Raw genomic sequence first — 13,924 nt, forward strand, 5'->3', positions numbered from 1 at the left:
AAGTACCTATCTCACTTCAAACCAAAACCCCAAATGGGTTGCTGTCAAGTTGAACCCAACTCATAGCGACCCTATAGGACAGGTTAAAACTGCTACATAGGGTTTCATAGGCTGTACTCTTCACAGAAGCAAACTGCCACATCTTTATCCCCGGATATTGGCTGGTGGGTTCAAATTATTGACCTTTTGGTTAGCAATTGAGAGCTTAACCCCATTGTACCTTTGGTGCTTCTGAGGATTTACATCTAATGTGGCCATTGTTATCTCTGTTAATCAGAAAAAAATCTTGAATTTTTGTCTGTCTCATTTGAGGATTATTTTTACTTATGTCCTTTTTATTAAATCGTGTTCGTTTAAGGAATAACATTTTAAAATTGGTAGTTTGGCTACAGGTGAGGAGTCCCTCTGCTTCTCTGCCTGTTCATAGATAACTTTTGGAAGAACAGGTCAGATCTCTAGAACTCTGTGATGTATCTACTGTGGATTCAGACCATGAAGAATAAATGTGCATAGCACTTCCAGTATGACTGAAATGCACGTCAGCGTGTAATAAGTTACTGAGTGACTTGGAGAAGCCTTTTACTTCATTTTGATTAGTGATGATTCAGTTTGATTAACTTGTTAAGTGATTTTCTTTAGGAGAGAGGACAGTACAGCACTACTGATCATCATGTATATTTTCTCTTTCTCTTCTTTTCACAGAAAGCGTGGATACCCATCAGCGAAGTTTTGATATTGGAATTCAGATTGGCTATCAGCGACGCAATAAGGATGTGTTGGCTTGGGTTAAAAAACGCAGAAGAACTATACGCAGAGAAGATCTGATCAGCTTCCTGTGTGGGAAAGTTCCTCCACCACGAAACTCTAGAGCTCCCCCAAGACTGACTGTAGTGTCCCCTAACCGAGCTACTTCAACGGAAACTAGCTCCTCTGTAGAGACTGATTTGCAACCCTTCCGGGAAGCCATAGCTCTGCATGGTAAAGCCGTTTAAACATATTTCTTTGGAAAAATGGTTAAGAGGGTGCCTGTGGACCCATTCTCCCATTTAGGGTTAGGCCCAGACATACTGTCTGTTTTTGTCTATTATAGTAAACACTCAATCTAGAAAATGTTTAAATAGACTGTAAGCTGGGGAACTTCTGCGGGCGCTTTTTGGACTGTCAGCCAGCCCATCCTAAATACTGTGTTTTTAGAAAGTTAGTTCTAAAGCTTACTGGTGTTAAAATAACAATATTCTGCAACATTGGTTAGAATTTATTGCTTTGCCTTTATATATTATACAATATATTGTACATGTTTCTTTTTTCTGAGTTAAAAAGGAAGTTCTTGTATCTTAAGAATTCCTTTGTGTGTATAAGTATTTAGGAGCGCCTGATCACTGACCAGGCAGGCAGTTGTTTTATGCTAGTCCTCATTTGAGCTCCCTGTCACCCTTAGTTACTTAGTGTGCCTGGGTGAACGTTGATGGCCCAGGTAGGAGTGGATAGTTATCAGCATTACTGAATTTCCTTAAGCCTATGGTCCCCTAAGTTCTTAGTTTGGTAGTCTGGGATATCAGAGGTGCAGCCAGTAGACAGACCCACGATCATCTGCATAGGCCAGACCTGCCTTAAAAAGGCATTTCAGGTTCAAGGGAATGAGTAAAACTGGAGAAGCCTGGGCATTGAAGTCAGCAGTCTGTTGTCACTGGTTGCTGTCTAACACAGACTTAGAGCGCTAGGAGAGCTGTGTGGCTTCATTCAGCACTGATGTAGACATCGAACAACAGCACAGTTAGACATGGCTGAAACCACAAAGCCACCGTGGCACCTGAATGACTCAGCAGGAAGAAGGCACTCCCAAGATAGGCCAGGAGTTCTGTTGCTGGGGCCTAGATCTTTAGCACAAAGTAAGTAGCCTGGTCATAAAAGCAGTGGGATTCTTAACTCTCTGGCAAACTTTGCTTCTTTTCCTAAAAACCGTATCAGACGTAGGATTGGGGAAAAAAGAGGGGGCTTATTCCCCACCCCATCCCGCTAGTTTATGAGTGTATTATGACAAAAACAACCACAAGAAAACCTACAGGGTACAGATGCAGGTACTAATACGGTGAAGTCATCATACCATCAGAACTGGTAAAACTCACGCAGAAGAGGGTGCTCTGTTCCTAGTGGATTGCAGGGTTGCAGATTTGGAGGAGCAGCTCCTAGGAGTGTTTGTCATCTGCCCAGTTAGTTTTTCTGTCTCTTGGGGCTGCTCTTATGACACATCCAGTCATCTTCCTTTATCATCAGGTGGATTTACTCATTCCATACTTACTTTAAAGTATCTCTCTCTGTATTGTACGGTTGTGCTTTAGGAGATCATTTTAAGAAAGAAATAGAAAAGTCACGTTTGTCATAAAATCATTAATGACGTAGCATACATAGAAAAGGGCGTGAACTTCCCCTCTCAAACAACTACCTTAGCTGCCAGCCCAGTTACATTTTCTTAAATTGAATCTGTTCCACCTTTGATTTCTTATTTTCCTGAACTTAAGGAGTTTCAGTGGTGTAGTTTTAGGAAAGGCACTATTTACAATTTGGATTTATGTTTAAATTTTGTGAGGGTTTCAGAAGGTTTAATTATCGAGCTTTGTGTAGATAGAGATTCTTTTAGTACATTTATAAAGTGGTGCTAATCAGGTCTGTTAGATGCTCAGTGTAGTGTTACTAGGGCTCATGAACCTGATGGAAGATAGTGGTGAAATCACAGGGCCCCTTGAAAGAGCCTTCAGAAACATCATGTACTGGCTTACCTGCTTTAGTGGGTGGACAGAGCATCACTGCATTAGGGAGAACGCTAGTCTGTTGTGAGTATTTAAGGAAAGTAATTTTAATGATTTATAGTGATGGTCATTGTTAACAAAATAGTATTAATGACTATGTAACCAGGTATTAGCTTCGTGATCATTTTGCTTTGAATAGTCTGTAAATTGAAGTGAAAACTGTTAAAATGATATTTGAAAACATCTCAATTAGGGTAAATATTACACCAGAATTAAGTTTTGTACACCATTTGCTGAGCCAGATCTCTGAAGGGATAGGCAAAGCTAAGTTGAAGTTCTTAGTTGTTCACTGGAGGGGAGAGTCAGTTAATGAAATGTGGGGAGTACAAGGGGAAAGGTGGATGCAGACTTCTCTGAGTTTGTTGGCAAAGCGAAAATAGGAGAGGCAGGCCCCATTGATTTCCTTTCTTCCATAGACTCCTCACATCCTGCCTCCTCTCTTAAGAGGAGTTTTTGCCCCATAGGGTTTTGGTTTTCTTCAACAGGCTACTGACTGCCCTTCTCCACTACTGCCTCCACTAACTGCATATGCAGATCCCTGAAAACATGTTTTATTTGAAGAAAACGGCATCTACTTGAGATATTTCAGAGCATTTCATGTAAACAATGAGGCTATGACAAAATGAATAAGATATCTTTGCAGCCAGATTGACCGGGAGGGATTTAGGTAAACACTGTCAGTCAAAACTACATCAGTTAGTGGGTTATCATCCGGTTTCAGTCAGTGCTACATCACTGAGTGGTTTTTGAGGTTTAAAGACTATATATCTAGTGCCTTATTTTGCACCTTTGTCTTATTTTCTGTGTGTCCCTGGATCTACTCAGAGAAATAAAAAATAAAGAAAAAAACACATAGCACATGCTATGACTGCTGTCCAAAAATGTTTTCCTCGACTAAAATGAGAACATTAGTTGAGACCCACTGAGAATTAGTAAGATGCTTGGCACCTAGTTTTACGTAAGCAGTATTTCAGATGGACATTGTTGCAGTTCTCCGTTTGCCTTTCTGATTGTTGCTCCTCTAGTCATTCTTTCTCTTCTAGAACGCTTCCTCCTGTTGGCTGCTTACACTGCTTTAGCCTCCTTTCCTCATTCTCTCACTGATGTAAATAAACTATATTTCTCTGGATTCCAGCCCAGCCATCTGCTTCTGCATGTTTTCCTAGGGCCACCTCACTCTTAAGCATCCCCTGGGTAAACTGGTTACTTCTAGATCTGGACCTCTAGGTTAGCCCCTCCCTGTTGACTCTAAACATGTATGTCCCATTGTCCTCTGGCAGACAGCTCTGCCAGGCTGTCTGTCCCATTTGTCTCAGAGACAAGGTCCAAACTGGAGTTAAGAACCAACACATTTCCTTGTTTAGCCATTCAGCAGACAAGTACATGGCCAGTGGGATGCCGTCTATGTAGGACTACATAAATGAATAGATGGCTCTCATCTGTTGAGGGAAACACATACTTGTAAGATTTTCTGGGGCCGGAAGGCTTCAGGGAAGGCTGTCTGGAAGAGGTGAGCTTGGGTGTCGAGATGGTCTTCCTCATCCTCAGTTCTGGGCTGTCCCAATCTTCAGTCCATATTTCAGGGGACCACTAGAGGAATCTTCCTGATCTTGTCACCCTACCGATTAGCTCTAGTCTACCAGGGGAATCAGAAGTCAGTGTGGCATTGTGAGCCCTGGTGATCTGGTTGACCTTGGGTTAGGTATCCTGGCTGTGCCGCGCAAGTCCATCTCCATCCTCTTCATAGACTTCTTGCTTTGCTCCTCTTTTGCAGCTGATCAGACACCACTTGTTTGAAGCTTTCCCTCCAGTTCTTCCACCCTGAAAGCCTTTCTAGAATTGGGCATCCCTTTGCCCACCTGGTTTGTTTCCACTTTTGTCCCTTCCAGTAGACAGGCTACATCAGGGCAGAGGTCTTACCTTTCTCCTAGTTTTTTCCCAGAACTGAACAAGGAGCCTGGTGTAGATGTGGTCTGAGCTTAACGAGGGGGATTTGGAGGTGTGATGATGAGTGAGTGAATGAATACAAACAAGGCAGTGGGGACAGCTGAGGATTAACTATAAAACAAATCCCCAGATGGCTGCAGTAAGGGCAGAGTGTAACACATGGCCCATCAAGTCCCCAAGTGAGTACCACCCAGACATCGGTGTGTCCTGAGGATAATAAGCCGCCAGACCTCCTCTGATGCAGCTTCATTGTCGTCATCATGTGCGGGAAAGTTCTCATTTAACCTGTGCTGAGTTATGGCCGTTCGAACAGGCTTGTGAGTGGTACAGTAGATACAGCAGTTTTGCGTAGCTCCAGAATGCGCACACTAACCACTGCGCGTCTGTACCAGTGCTCCTGGTCAGGGTGCAGTGGGAAATGTCTGTTGGCTTATTTTCCTTATCTAAAGCTGTCAGAAAATGTCAGTTTTGTACCTCTTTCTGGGACTTTTTTCCACCAGTGAGTCTGCATGAGGAGACTTGGAGGTGATGTACCTGGCTCGCTGAAGTAGGAAGAACCTAGAATTGGGCCTTGCTGTTCCGTTGTCACCTTAGGCAATATGCATAACCTCCCAAGTCGGTCTCCTTTGAGCCTAGTGGTAAACTTACTTTATAAGGTGATGCATTAAAATGAGAACCTATTTTCTGCCTTTCACAGCACTCTGCAGGTAGGGTTTTCCTTGAGAAAAGGCCCACTCTGGTCAGTTCTAGGTGCTGCAAGTGGTTTCGTTGCCGCTTGACAGCAGAAGTAGATAGACCTAAAATCCAGGATCCTGAGGTCCAGTGGCCAAAGGATACTTGGTCCTCTCCCTTTTCAGTAAGGGGGGCCCTTTTTCATTGCAGATACACACTGGAAGGCAGGGTATTCGGAGCCTGAATTACTAACTACCCGTTCTGTTACTTGCTATGGTCTTGGGTTTGTTGCATGTTGACAAACGAGTGAAGTTGGCTTGTGTTTTCTTTCTGCTGGCTGTAGAGACAGATCTGAGAGGTTGGCTTGCTCAAGCTAGTGCCGTGTTTGCAAAGCCCTCAGTTGAAATCTGCTCTCATGCAAGTTCTGTTTGCCATCCTGGGGGTTAGGAGCAAAAGGATCTGGGAGGAGGAAGGATAGAGGCCTGGATGGGATAGGAGGCAGAATGCTAAGTTGGGCTTCCTCCTTGGGAACTTGACTCAGAGTCTGGAGCTCTGACCAAATCATCTATCTTACAGGGTGGCCCTGGTTCAGACTTTCCTATCAAAACTAGATGTTTGTTTTTTAAGTTCCAAAAGTGATTGTGATGACACTTTGTGTTGTAAAGATGTGTGCAGTGGTCCTCCCTTATCCGTGGAGAATATGTTCCGAGGACCCCTGAAACCGTGGATAGTACTGAACCTGAAATACACTTTTTTTCCTGTACTTACGTAGCTATGTTCAAACTTCATGTATAAGTTAGGCACACGAAGAGATTCACGGCAACAAGTCATAATAAAATAGAACAAATACATACAACAACATACTGTAATGAAAGTTAGGTGAGATGAAATGGGTGGTGAATGATGTAGGCGTCGGGCTGCTAATCTAGACTGTAGGTGATGAGGGGATGCTAGTCTATGACATTGGCCAGGGTGACACTTTCAGGTGCACCGTTGAATGGTTGTCAGTTTAGTACGTGAATCTTGGGGTGCAGCCACCCCCCGTGTGTGATGGATGACCTTGACTGCAGTGTGTGGGACTAAGCCAGCAGGCCTGGTTACCGTGTTGTAGTTGTGATACATTGGTTCCAGCTCCAGCACGAAGGTCTCTTACGCTAGGCCGTGGTGGAGACATTGCTGTGTTTAGTTTTTGGCTTTAAGAGAGCATCTTTCCCAATTTTTAGTTCTTAATGTTTGAAACAAATTTAAAAGACCGTGGGCTGCTGCATTTGCTGGCCGAAGTGCTGAAGAGGTTTTAGGCAAACTTAGGCATTCTAGCCTTTAACATTACCCAAGAAAAGATTTTAAATATAAAAGTAAAGAAACAAATGCAAAGAAAAGTTTTGTTTTTCCTTGAAGTACTTTTTTTTTTTTTTTTTTTTTAAATCAATCTTCTTCTGAGAGCATTGAAGCCTCTGAAGCCTTTTTTGTTTGAAAAGCCTGTGTTTCCGTTGTATAAGTGGTGTTTTGAGTTCTTATTTCTGCAATTGAAACCAGTAGGTGTGGTCACCAAAGTGTATGTTGTCATTCCTGTTGCCCCTTTTTCTAAACACAAAGACTCTTTCAGCGTAGGTGATTTCAAGGATAAATGAGGGAGGGTGTCTCTGACTTTGTCAGTTCTCTCAACAGTTTCAAGTATAATAACATACACCCAGGCAGTGGCTTGGGGCACAGGGCCATTGCTTTAGGGGTTGGTAGACTACTCTGGCTTGTCCTTTTGTTGCCCAACAAAATTCCTTGTGTGGACTCCATTTAGGGTTTTTACTCTCTTAAATCAGCAAGTTTCTTGACAGATTTGTGCATGTGGAGGAAGTGGAGAAATGGGACTTAGAAGAAGGAAGGTATTTGAAATTGGATTGAGGGGCACAAGATAAGAAAAAGAATTTTTCCCTGAACAAAAGGTAAGGCATATACCTAATTCGTCATCCCCAAAGCATAAAGCTGGGCCCTCTTTCCCTGGAATTTATGGAAAGCTGTGATTACAGGCAGCCTGATTAAAAGAGAGGGAAGTTACTGAACTTGGCGGAGAAGCAGTCTCTCTATCAGGCAATTGAAACTCAGTGAATTTAAGAGTAAATGTATTTGTGCTTGGCTCTGTCTCTCCCTTTCCTACCAGTCTTCATCCCTTCCATCAGTGTAGCTAAATACTTAGAAATGTAAGCCTTGAGGGAGCTTTAGCTTCTTAAGCATTTCAGAACTCACCTGAACGGACAGGATCGAAGTTCCTTTACATTTCCTGTGGCAGAGGGCTAATTAGAACTCGCCTGTGGGAGACGTCTATTCCTTCACCTTTCAAAATGCTTTCTCTCCTCTTGAGGCACACTCCCTGCACAGTATGTGAAAAACAGTAGCTTCTTAATAAATGCTTGATGGATGTTGTAGTCTGCATCTTCTAGAAGTAACACAAGTGTTGATAGCTGTTTAACAGTGAAATGTGTTTTATTTCACCCTTTGTTCAAACTAGCCTTTGAGAACTAGAACCATAAGGTAACTAAGATAGCATTAAAATTTAGATGAAAAGTTGGCATTTTTCTGTATTAGAAGCCTAGATATTACCTACTGAAATTTCCAGGGGTGGGTGGGTAGGACTTACTAACTGGAGCTTCCCAACATCACTGATAGAAAGTTGTCTTGAAGCTAGAATACATGTTCTTGGACATTGTCTTTCCATTGCGGTGACAAAGGAGGTGGTGCGGCCATGCCCCCATGCCAGTCACTCACTCAGCAGTGCACTGGTAGTTGGGGGGTAGCTTACTACCTGAGTTTCATTTTTTTCACTAGTTTTCTGATTTATGAACGTTAATTTCTTGGGAAATGTCAGAAAAGCAAGGACATCAGCATCTTGTTAAATTCCTACAGAGATGACTGCAGTGATGTGTTTGGTGCATATTCTTCCAGTCTTTTTCTCAATGTATAAATATAAAATTATTTCGTAGTTGAGATCATACTACGTATATGGTACTGTATCTTGCTTTTTTTCATTTAAACGTCGTGAGCATTTTTCCCATGGCATTAAAAACTGTTTTTGAAAAACTAAAAGCATTTTGGGCTGTCAGCATAACTGAAAATGTTTTCCTGGTTTGATCTCATGTATCTTTGTATTGGTTTGATTTAGTGTGCTTTTACTTCAATAAAAATTCAGTGTTACAATTTACAGATTGGGGTGGGGAGTGGTATCTACTTCAAATCACCAGACTTCTAGTAGATTTTTTTTTTTTTAGGTAAACTCCTGGTACATTTAAAACACTACATTTACACACCTGGCTTTATCACATCCAAATCCAACTTCGGACCAAGGGCATTAGTGCAGTTCCTCTCAGATGGCAGGAATGCCGGTTTCCTAAAGCGTTGGTCAGGCTGTGAATCACTATTGAAGTTGTGGGCGTTTCACATCCCCTCTTGCCACGGGAGGTGAGCGAACTGGTGGAGCCGACGTACAGGAGATCCCAGTGCCTTTCTGTGCAGGGCAGGGCTGGCCTTCCTCTCACAGAGCGGCAAGGGGTGGGAACAAGCAAGAGAGCCTGGCTGCAGCTCCAGGTACCTGGGAAGTAAGAGGGCCTGGCTCTGAATTTGCTCCTTGTGGGCTGTGTGTGAACTAACTCTGTCAGGAAACTATGGAATTATATCTAATTGATTTTTATAACAGGATCTGCTTATTGGTGCTTGTTGCTGTGTGTTCTTTTGATAATTTCACGATGTGTAACTTGGATTCCTCTAAACCTGGACTGTAACTTTGTTTTGGCTCAAGCAGGAGTTTGCCTTGCAGTTTTCATTAAATCGTGCCGATCTTTCCCCCACTGCTGCTCTGATAGCCGTTTCCAACAGTGCTCTGCGTAATCCCGTGAGTTGGCCTGCTCCCTTTGTCAACTGCTGTCCCCGGAGCCCTTTGGAAAAAGTGTTTGGTAGTTGTGTGCCTTGCAGATGTGCAGCGTAGTTTCCCCTCTCTAAAGCATGCTCAGAATGTGTGAACTCGGATAGGCCTGTTCGCGTGGCGTGGATGAGGTTTCCTGAAGCACCTTCTAGGTGCTTTTTAATTGGTTTATAAAAGAAAATTTGGGCTGTTCAGATTATATGTATAGATCTTGGTGGTTAATGTCAGTTTTCACACTTGGAAAATCTTTTTGAGGAAGATTAGATAGCAGACTCTGGAAAGAATTGTTATTGTTCTGAGAGCAGATAAATAACAGAATGTTGCATGTGAGATTTTCCTTTAGCTGTGAAACTGACCCCTGGTTACAAGCCCAGCAGAGAGAGATGGTGCCTTTCTAGCAGTTCTTGCTGGATTTTCAAACTGACCAAATTGATGTTGAATATCAACTTTTTAATAGAGAAGAATGGTTGAAAGAATAAGAAACCTTTGCTAGAAGTGCCTAGTCTGCTTCAGTGGAATGGTTTGTGACCCGTGGATATCAGTTACCATAGTAGGCTAGTTGATTGCCAACTGCCAAAATTGCACAGTATGGTTACTGCAGCACCTCCTGCCTTATGAAATGAAATCATAAGGGTTGACTGAAAGAGTGCGGATACCTTTCAGTCCATCATGGGCTTGGAGATGAGGGGAGAAGGCTTGGCTAGAAGTGTCCTGGAAACTGTGATGAAGAACTTAAAAGCCAGTTTGGAGTAACGTCTTGGTAAGCGGAACAGTGAAGAAGGGAATGCAGAGAGCCCTGGGTTTACATGGAGGAGTTGCAGAGGTGAATAAGCTGCATCAGCTGAGCTTTGGGGTTCCAGATGTGGGATAGGACTGGGAAGCGTTTTTCTGCCCCCAGAACTCAGTGACTCTGTGTTGCCAGGCAGTATGTTCAGTTCTTTAGATACGCGTAAAGATGGTGTCAGGAGAGCCTGGCGGCTGTAATGTGCTGCGTAAAATCGGCCCAAACCCTGTGGGTGGGGGACGAGGACGCTAGGTTCCTTCTGAAGGTGTTAAGTTTGAAGAGCCCAGTTGGCAGCTAGAAATGTGGATGGTCCCTGAGCTCAGGAGAAGTGTCTGCCCCGTGGTTCAGAATCGGGGGGGGGGGACGGGACGACACACTGATGCTTGTGGGTAAGTACAGGCATCAAGGAGGTCCCTTTGAGTGACACTTGTCAAAGGCAGACGAGAAGGCTGCAAAGGCGACTGAGGAAGGAGCTGGCAAGCTGACAAGCGGGAAGGAACAAGCCTCGAGAGGAGCCAGCAAGAGACTGAAAAAGGGGAAGGGGGGGTGGCAGGAAGAAAGCTGAGGGCTGGGGGGAGTGGGGTGGAGGAGAAGGCCAACCAGGCCTTGCTGTCAGCGATGATGATAGTGCCTGATGCCAGTGTTACTGGTGTGGGCGCCATTGACCTGGAAGCCACTTGCTGAAGTAATTGAGGCCTTAAGAGAGAGCAAGCAGTGTAACTGTCCAGGGATGTTGATTCCACTTGAGTTTGAGTCCTAGCTCTTTTTTCAGTAGTTGTGTGACCTTGGATAGATGATAACTTTTTAAGTTTGACTTCTCTGCAGAACGGAGTGTCATTTTGGCTAGTACTTCATGTAGTGGCTGACACAAAAGGCACGCCAGTGTTGTTTACAGGTGCTGGCTTTGAAAGGTTTGGTGCTAATGTGGATGAGATTGGATTGTATTCCATTCGTCAGGCACCAATGCTAGGGAGGAGCTTGTCTTTTGCAGGGAGAGCAGTAAGGGTTGGTTGGTTGATTTGAAGATGAACAGGTGTCTCAATGGTACAGTTTAGGAAGAGGTGTGGCCAGGGAGCACTGTCAGCATGGAGATGGTGGTGAGGCTATGATTTTGAGAGCGTCTGTCTGCAGAGTATTTGTAGAGCGAGAACATCACCAAAGAAAATTTAGTAGTTTGATGTGGTAGGAAAGTCTTTTCTCTGGTTGACATTCACATTTAAACCACATATTTACAAAGTTCAAAATTAAGAGCATTTTAGAACAAATGGGCTTCTACCAAATTAAGCCTCTAAACTTATTTTAAAGTATAAGGCACAAATCCTGCCCTTTAGAGAAACACTGATTATACTAAATCATGTTACATAAATTTGTTCAAGTGATAACAAAAATCCTCTGTGAGCTTCGGATATCAGCAGGCCAGTGAATTGCTAAGGAGAGAAGTGTCCTGTCGGTGGGACCAGTTCTTCTAATTTAATCCTATAGTTTGTTTTCTAGCTAGCCTGTCTCATGCCTTTTGCCAGGTTTAAAGGGACTGGTTATCTGACCATTAGGAGTGGAACGATGGTTGGACACTTGAGCTGTTGAAAAGTCCCAGGAGTCAGTGCTGGGTATATGCTGGATTTAATAGCTTTTAACCTCGAAAGCAGAGTAGCAGGAATCTTCATACTACTCTTTCTTGCACTCTCCTTCATGCAAAGATTATAGACACCTTCAGGTTAGGTTGTCCTAGGGCCTGTCTACCAAGTACCTGCAGTCCAGACCTAGTGATCAGACAGCCTGATTTTTAAGGGCAGGCCCACTTTGCACCTGTTGTCCTGGCAGGATTTTTTTTGGGGGGGTGGGAGGTGGCTTTTAAATACAGAGATTGATTTACTCACTGTTCTAAACCCTAACAGTGTGCTGGCATAATTTTTCATCCTCTTTTTGGGCTCAATCATGTACAATTTTAGATGATGAAATTTTATGGTCACATTATCTAGAAGGGGCATTGGATCAAGCCCAATCAAACATGGAAGTGATGGTTTGCCCCCTACATGCACACGCACGCGCGCACACATAATACATGGAACTTCTAGAATGATGACTGTGGAGGACCAAAATGTCTGCTGCAAGCACTTCATGTCTTCATCTATAAATTGAATACATTGCCTACCGAATGGAATAGAAGAGAGAATTTCACTCTGTAGTTGGTAACACCTAGAATAGAGTCTGACACACAGTAAGCTTTCAGTAATTGGTAGTTACCATGACAGTAAATATTGGTAACATTGCCAGTAAAACATCGCATAGGTCAAGGCTGGATGATTTGGTTTCACAGAATAAAATTGGACTGTTCCCTGGTGGCCCCTTGTAAGGAAGAGAGGTAGATACTTTTTGACACTAGTAAGGACAGGGAAAGTAAAGTGGGTTGCTTTCAAAAGGGGTACATAATTGAGCAACTCTAAAACCTCTTTTTTTCTTCCTAGGTCTTAGTGGTGCAATGGCTAGTATAAGCGTGCGTTCGAGTACCCCAGGCTCTCCTACACATGTAAGCAGTGGATCGAATGCTAGTCGAAGGAGAAATGGACTCCATGATGTCGATTTGAACACTTTCATATCAGAAGAAATGGCACTCCACTTGGACAATGGTGGAACTAGAAAGCGTACCTCAGCCCAGTGTGGCGATGTCATTACAGACTCACCAACCCATAAACGCAACAGAATGATCTAAACTGCAGACATTTTCACACCCACCATGCTGCTTGAAAGCCACTTGATCCTCAACATATACTATTATTGCAAAGGAAACATGAGGCCATCTTCCCTTGTTCACTGTTTAAGACAAGTGAATTCTATAGTGGTTGCCATAAAAGGAAGTTCTAGGTATTTACGGTAGATGCCTCTTGTAACTATGGCTTTCTTAAAATTATACTCCTAGCAGAGGACATCAGATAATTGTGTAGTCGTTAGCAAGATCATCATAGGCAAACATATATCCGTTCCAAGGCTAAAAGTGACCTTAACTGTATTTATTCTCAAAGGGAAAAGAAAGATGTTTATTTGGTTATAGAACGCTCCTTTTTTTTTTTTTTTTTTTGTCCTTCATTTCCTGCTGTTTTTCTCCAACAGTATTACCAGTCTCCTAAAATGGTCTTACAAACACGGTTTGGCTTCCTTGTCAAATCTGCAGGCTTCCATTTTTGCAGCAGCGCTGTGCACCACCTGGTTTCTCCACAGTGACAGCATGCAGCTTAATTACCAGACTGGTCCCTGTTTTTAGTTTTCAAAGCAGTTTCTAATTCTGGTGATTGTGTGATGTAAAGAGGTGCTATGATGGTCATGCAATTAATCCTTAATATTGAATCAATACACAGAACTTCATTGGATTCACTTTGTGTGTGTTAGTGCTCCAAGAGTAGCAATATTATTAACCTATACCCCCTGATAACCTGTAGGCTTAAAATAATCATTTTTAAGACAAGCACTACTTTGCAGCCTATGGTAAGTGTCAACACGTAGACTCATTCAAGGTGACCTAGAGGCCACTCTCGCACTGAGAATGAGCTTCCTGTTGGTTTGATTTAGTGGGCAGGAGTTGGATGGGGGGCTGTGGGAGGGTCCTGTGTTCTGTGGGATGTTCACGAATATCCTGCTTTGTGCAGTGCCCCCTGGAGCGTGGAAGATAAAGGTCAGTTGTCTGCTGATAATGTGATCTCCACCCAAATAGCAAAAGCAACTCTCCCCACCGCCCCACTTCCTCTCCTGGATAGGGCAAGTTTTTTCAGTCTCCTGGAAGGGGTGGAGTCCCAAGGAGGCTCTGTAGGT

At 43.3% G+C, this 13,924-nt stretch overlaps 1 protein-coding gene across 1 annotated transcript; it reads left to right on the top strand.

The window, feature by feature from the left end:
- Window positions 1–686: 686 nt before the first annotated feature.
- CUNH16orf72 (chromosome unknown C16orf72 homolog) lies at window positions 687–12,830 on the top strand (the record flags this gene model as incomplete). Its single annotated transcript, XM_007939618.1, has 2 exons — window positions 687–978; window positions 12,586–12,830. Coding segments are annotated over 2 exons (537 nt in total), but the record flags the coding sequence as incomplete, so codon positions are not given.
- Between the last annotated feature and the right edge of the window lie 1,094 nt (window positions 12,831–13,924).

This window comes from Orycteropus afer, unplaced genomic scaffold, assembly GCF_000298275.1.
Source record: "Orycteropus afer afer isolate SDZICR_OR568_19922 unplaced genomic scaffold, OryAfe1.0 scaffold00061, whole genome shotgun sequence".
NCBI lineage: Eukaryota > Metazoa > Chordata > Mammalia > Tubulidentata > Orycteropodidae > Orycteropus > Orycteropus afer.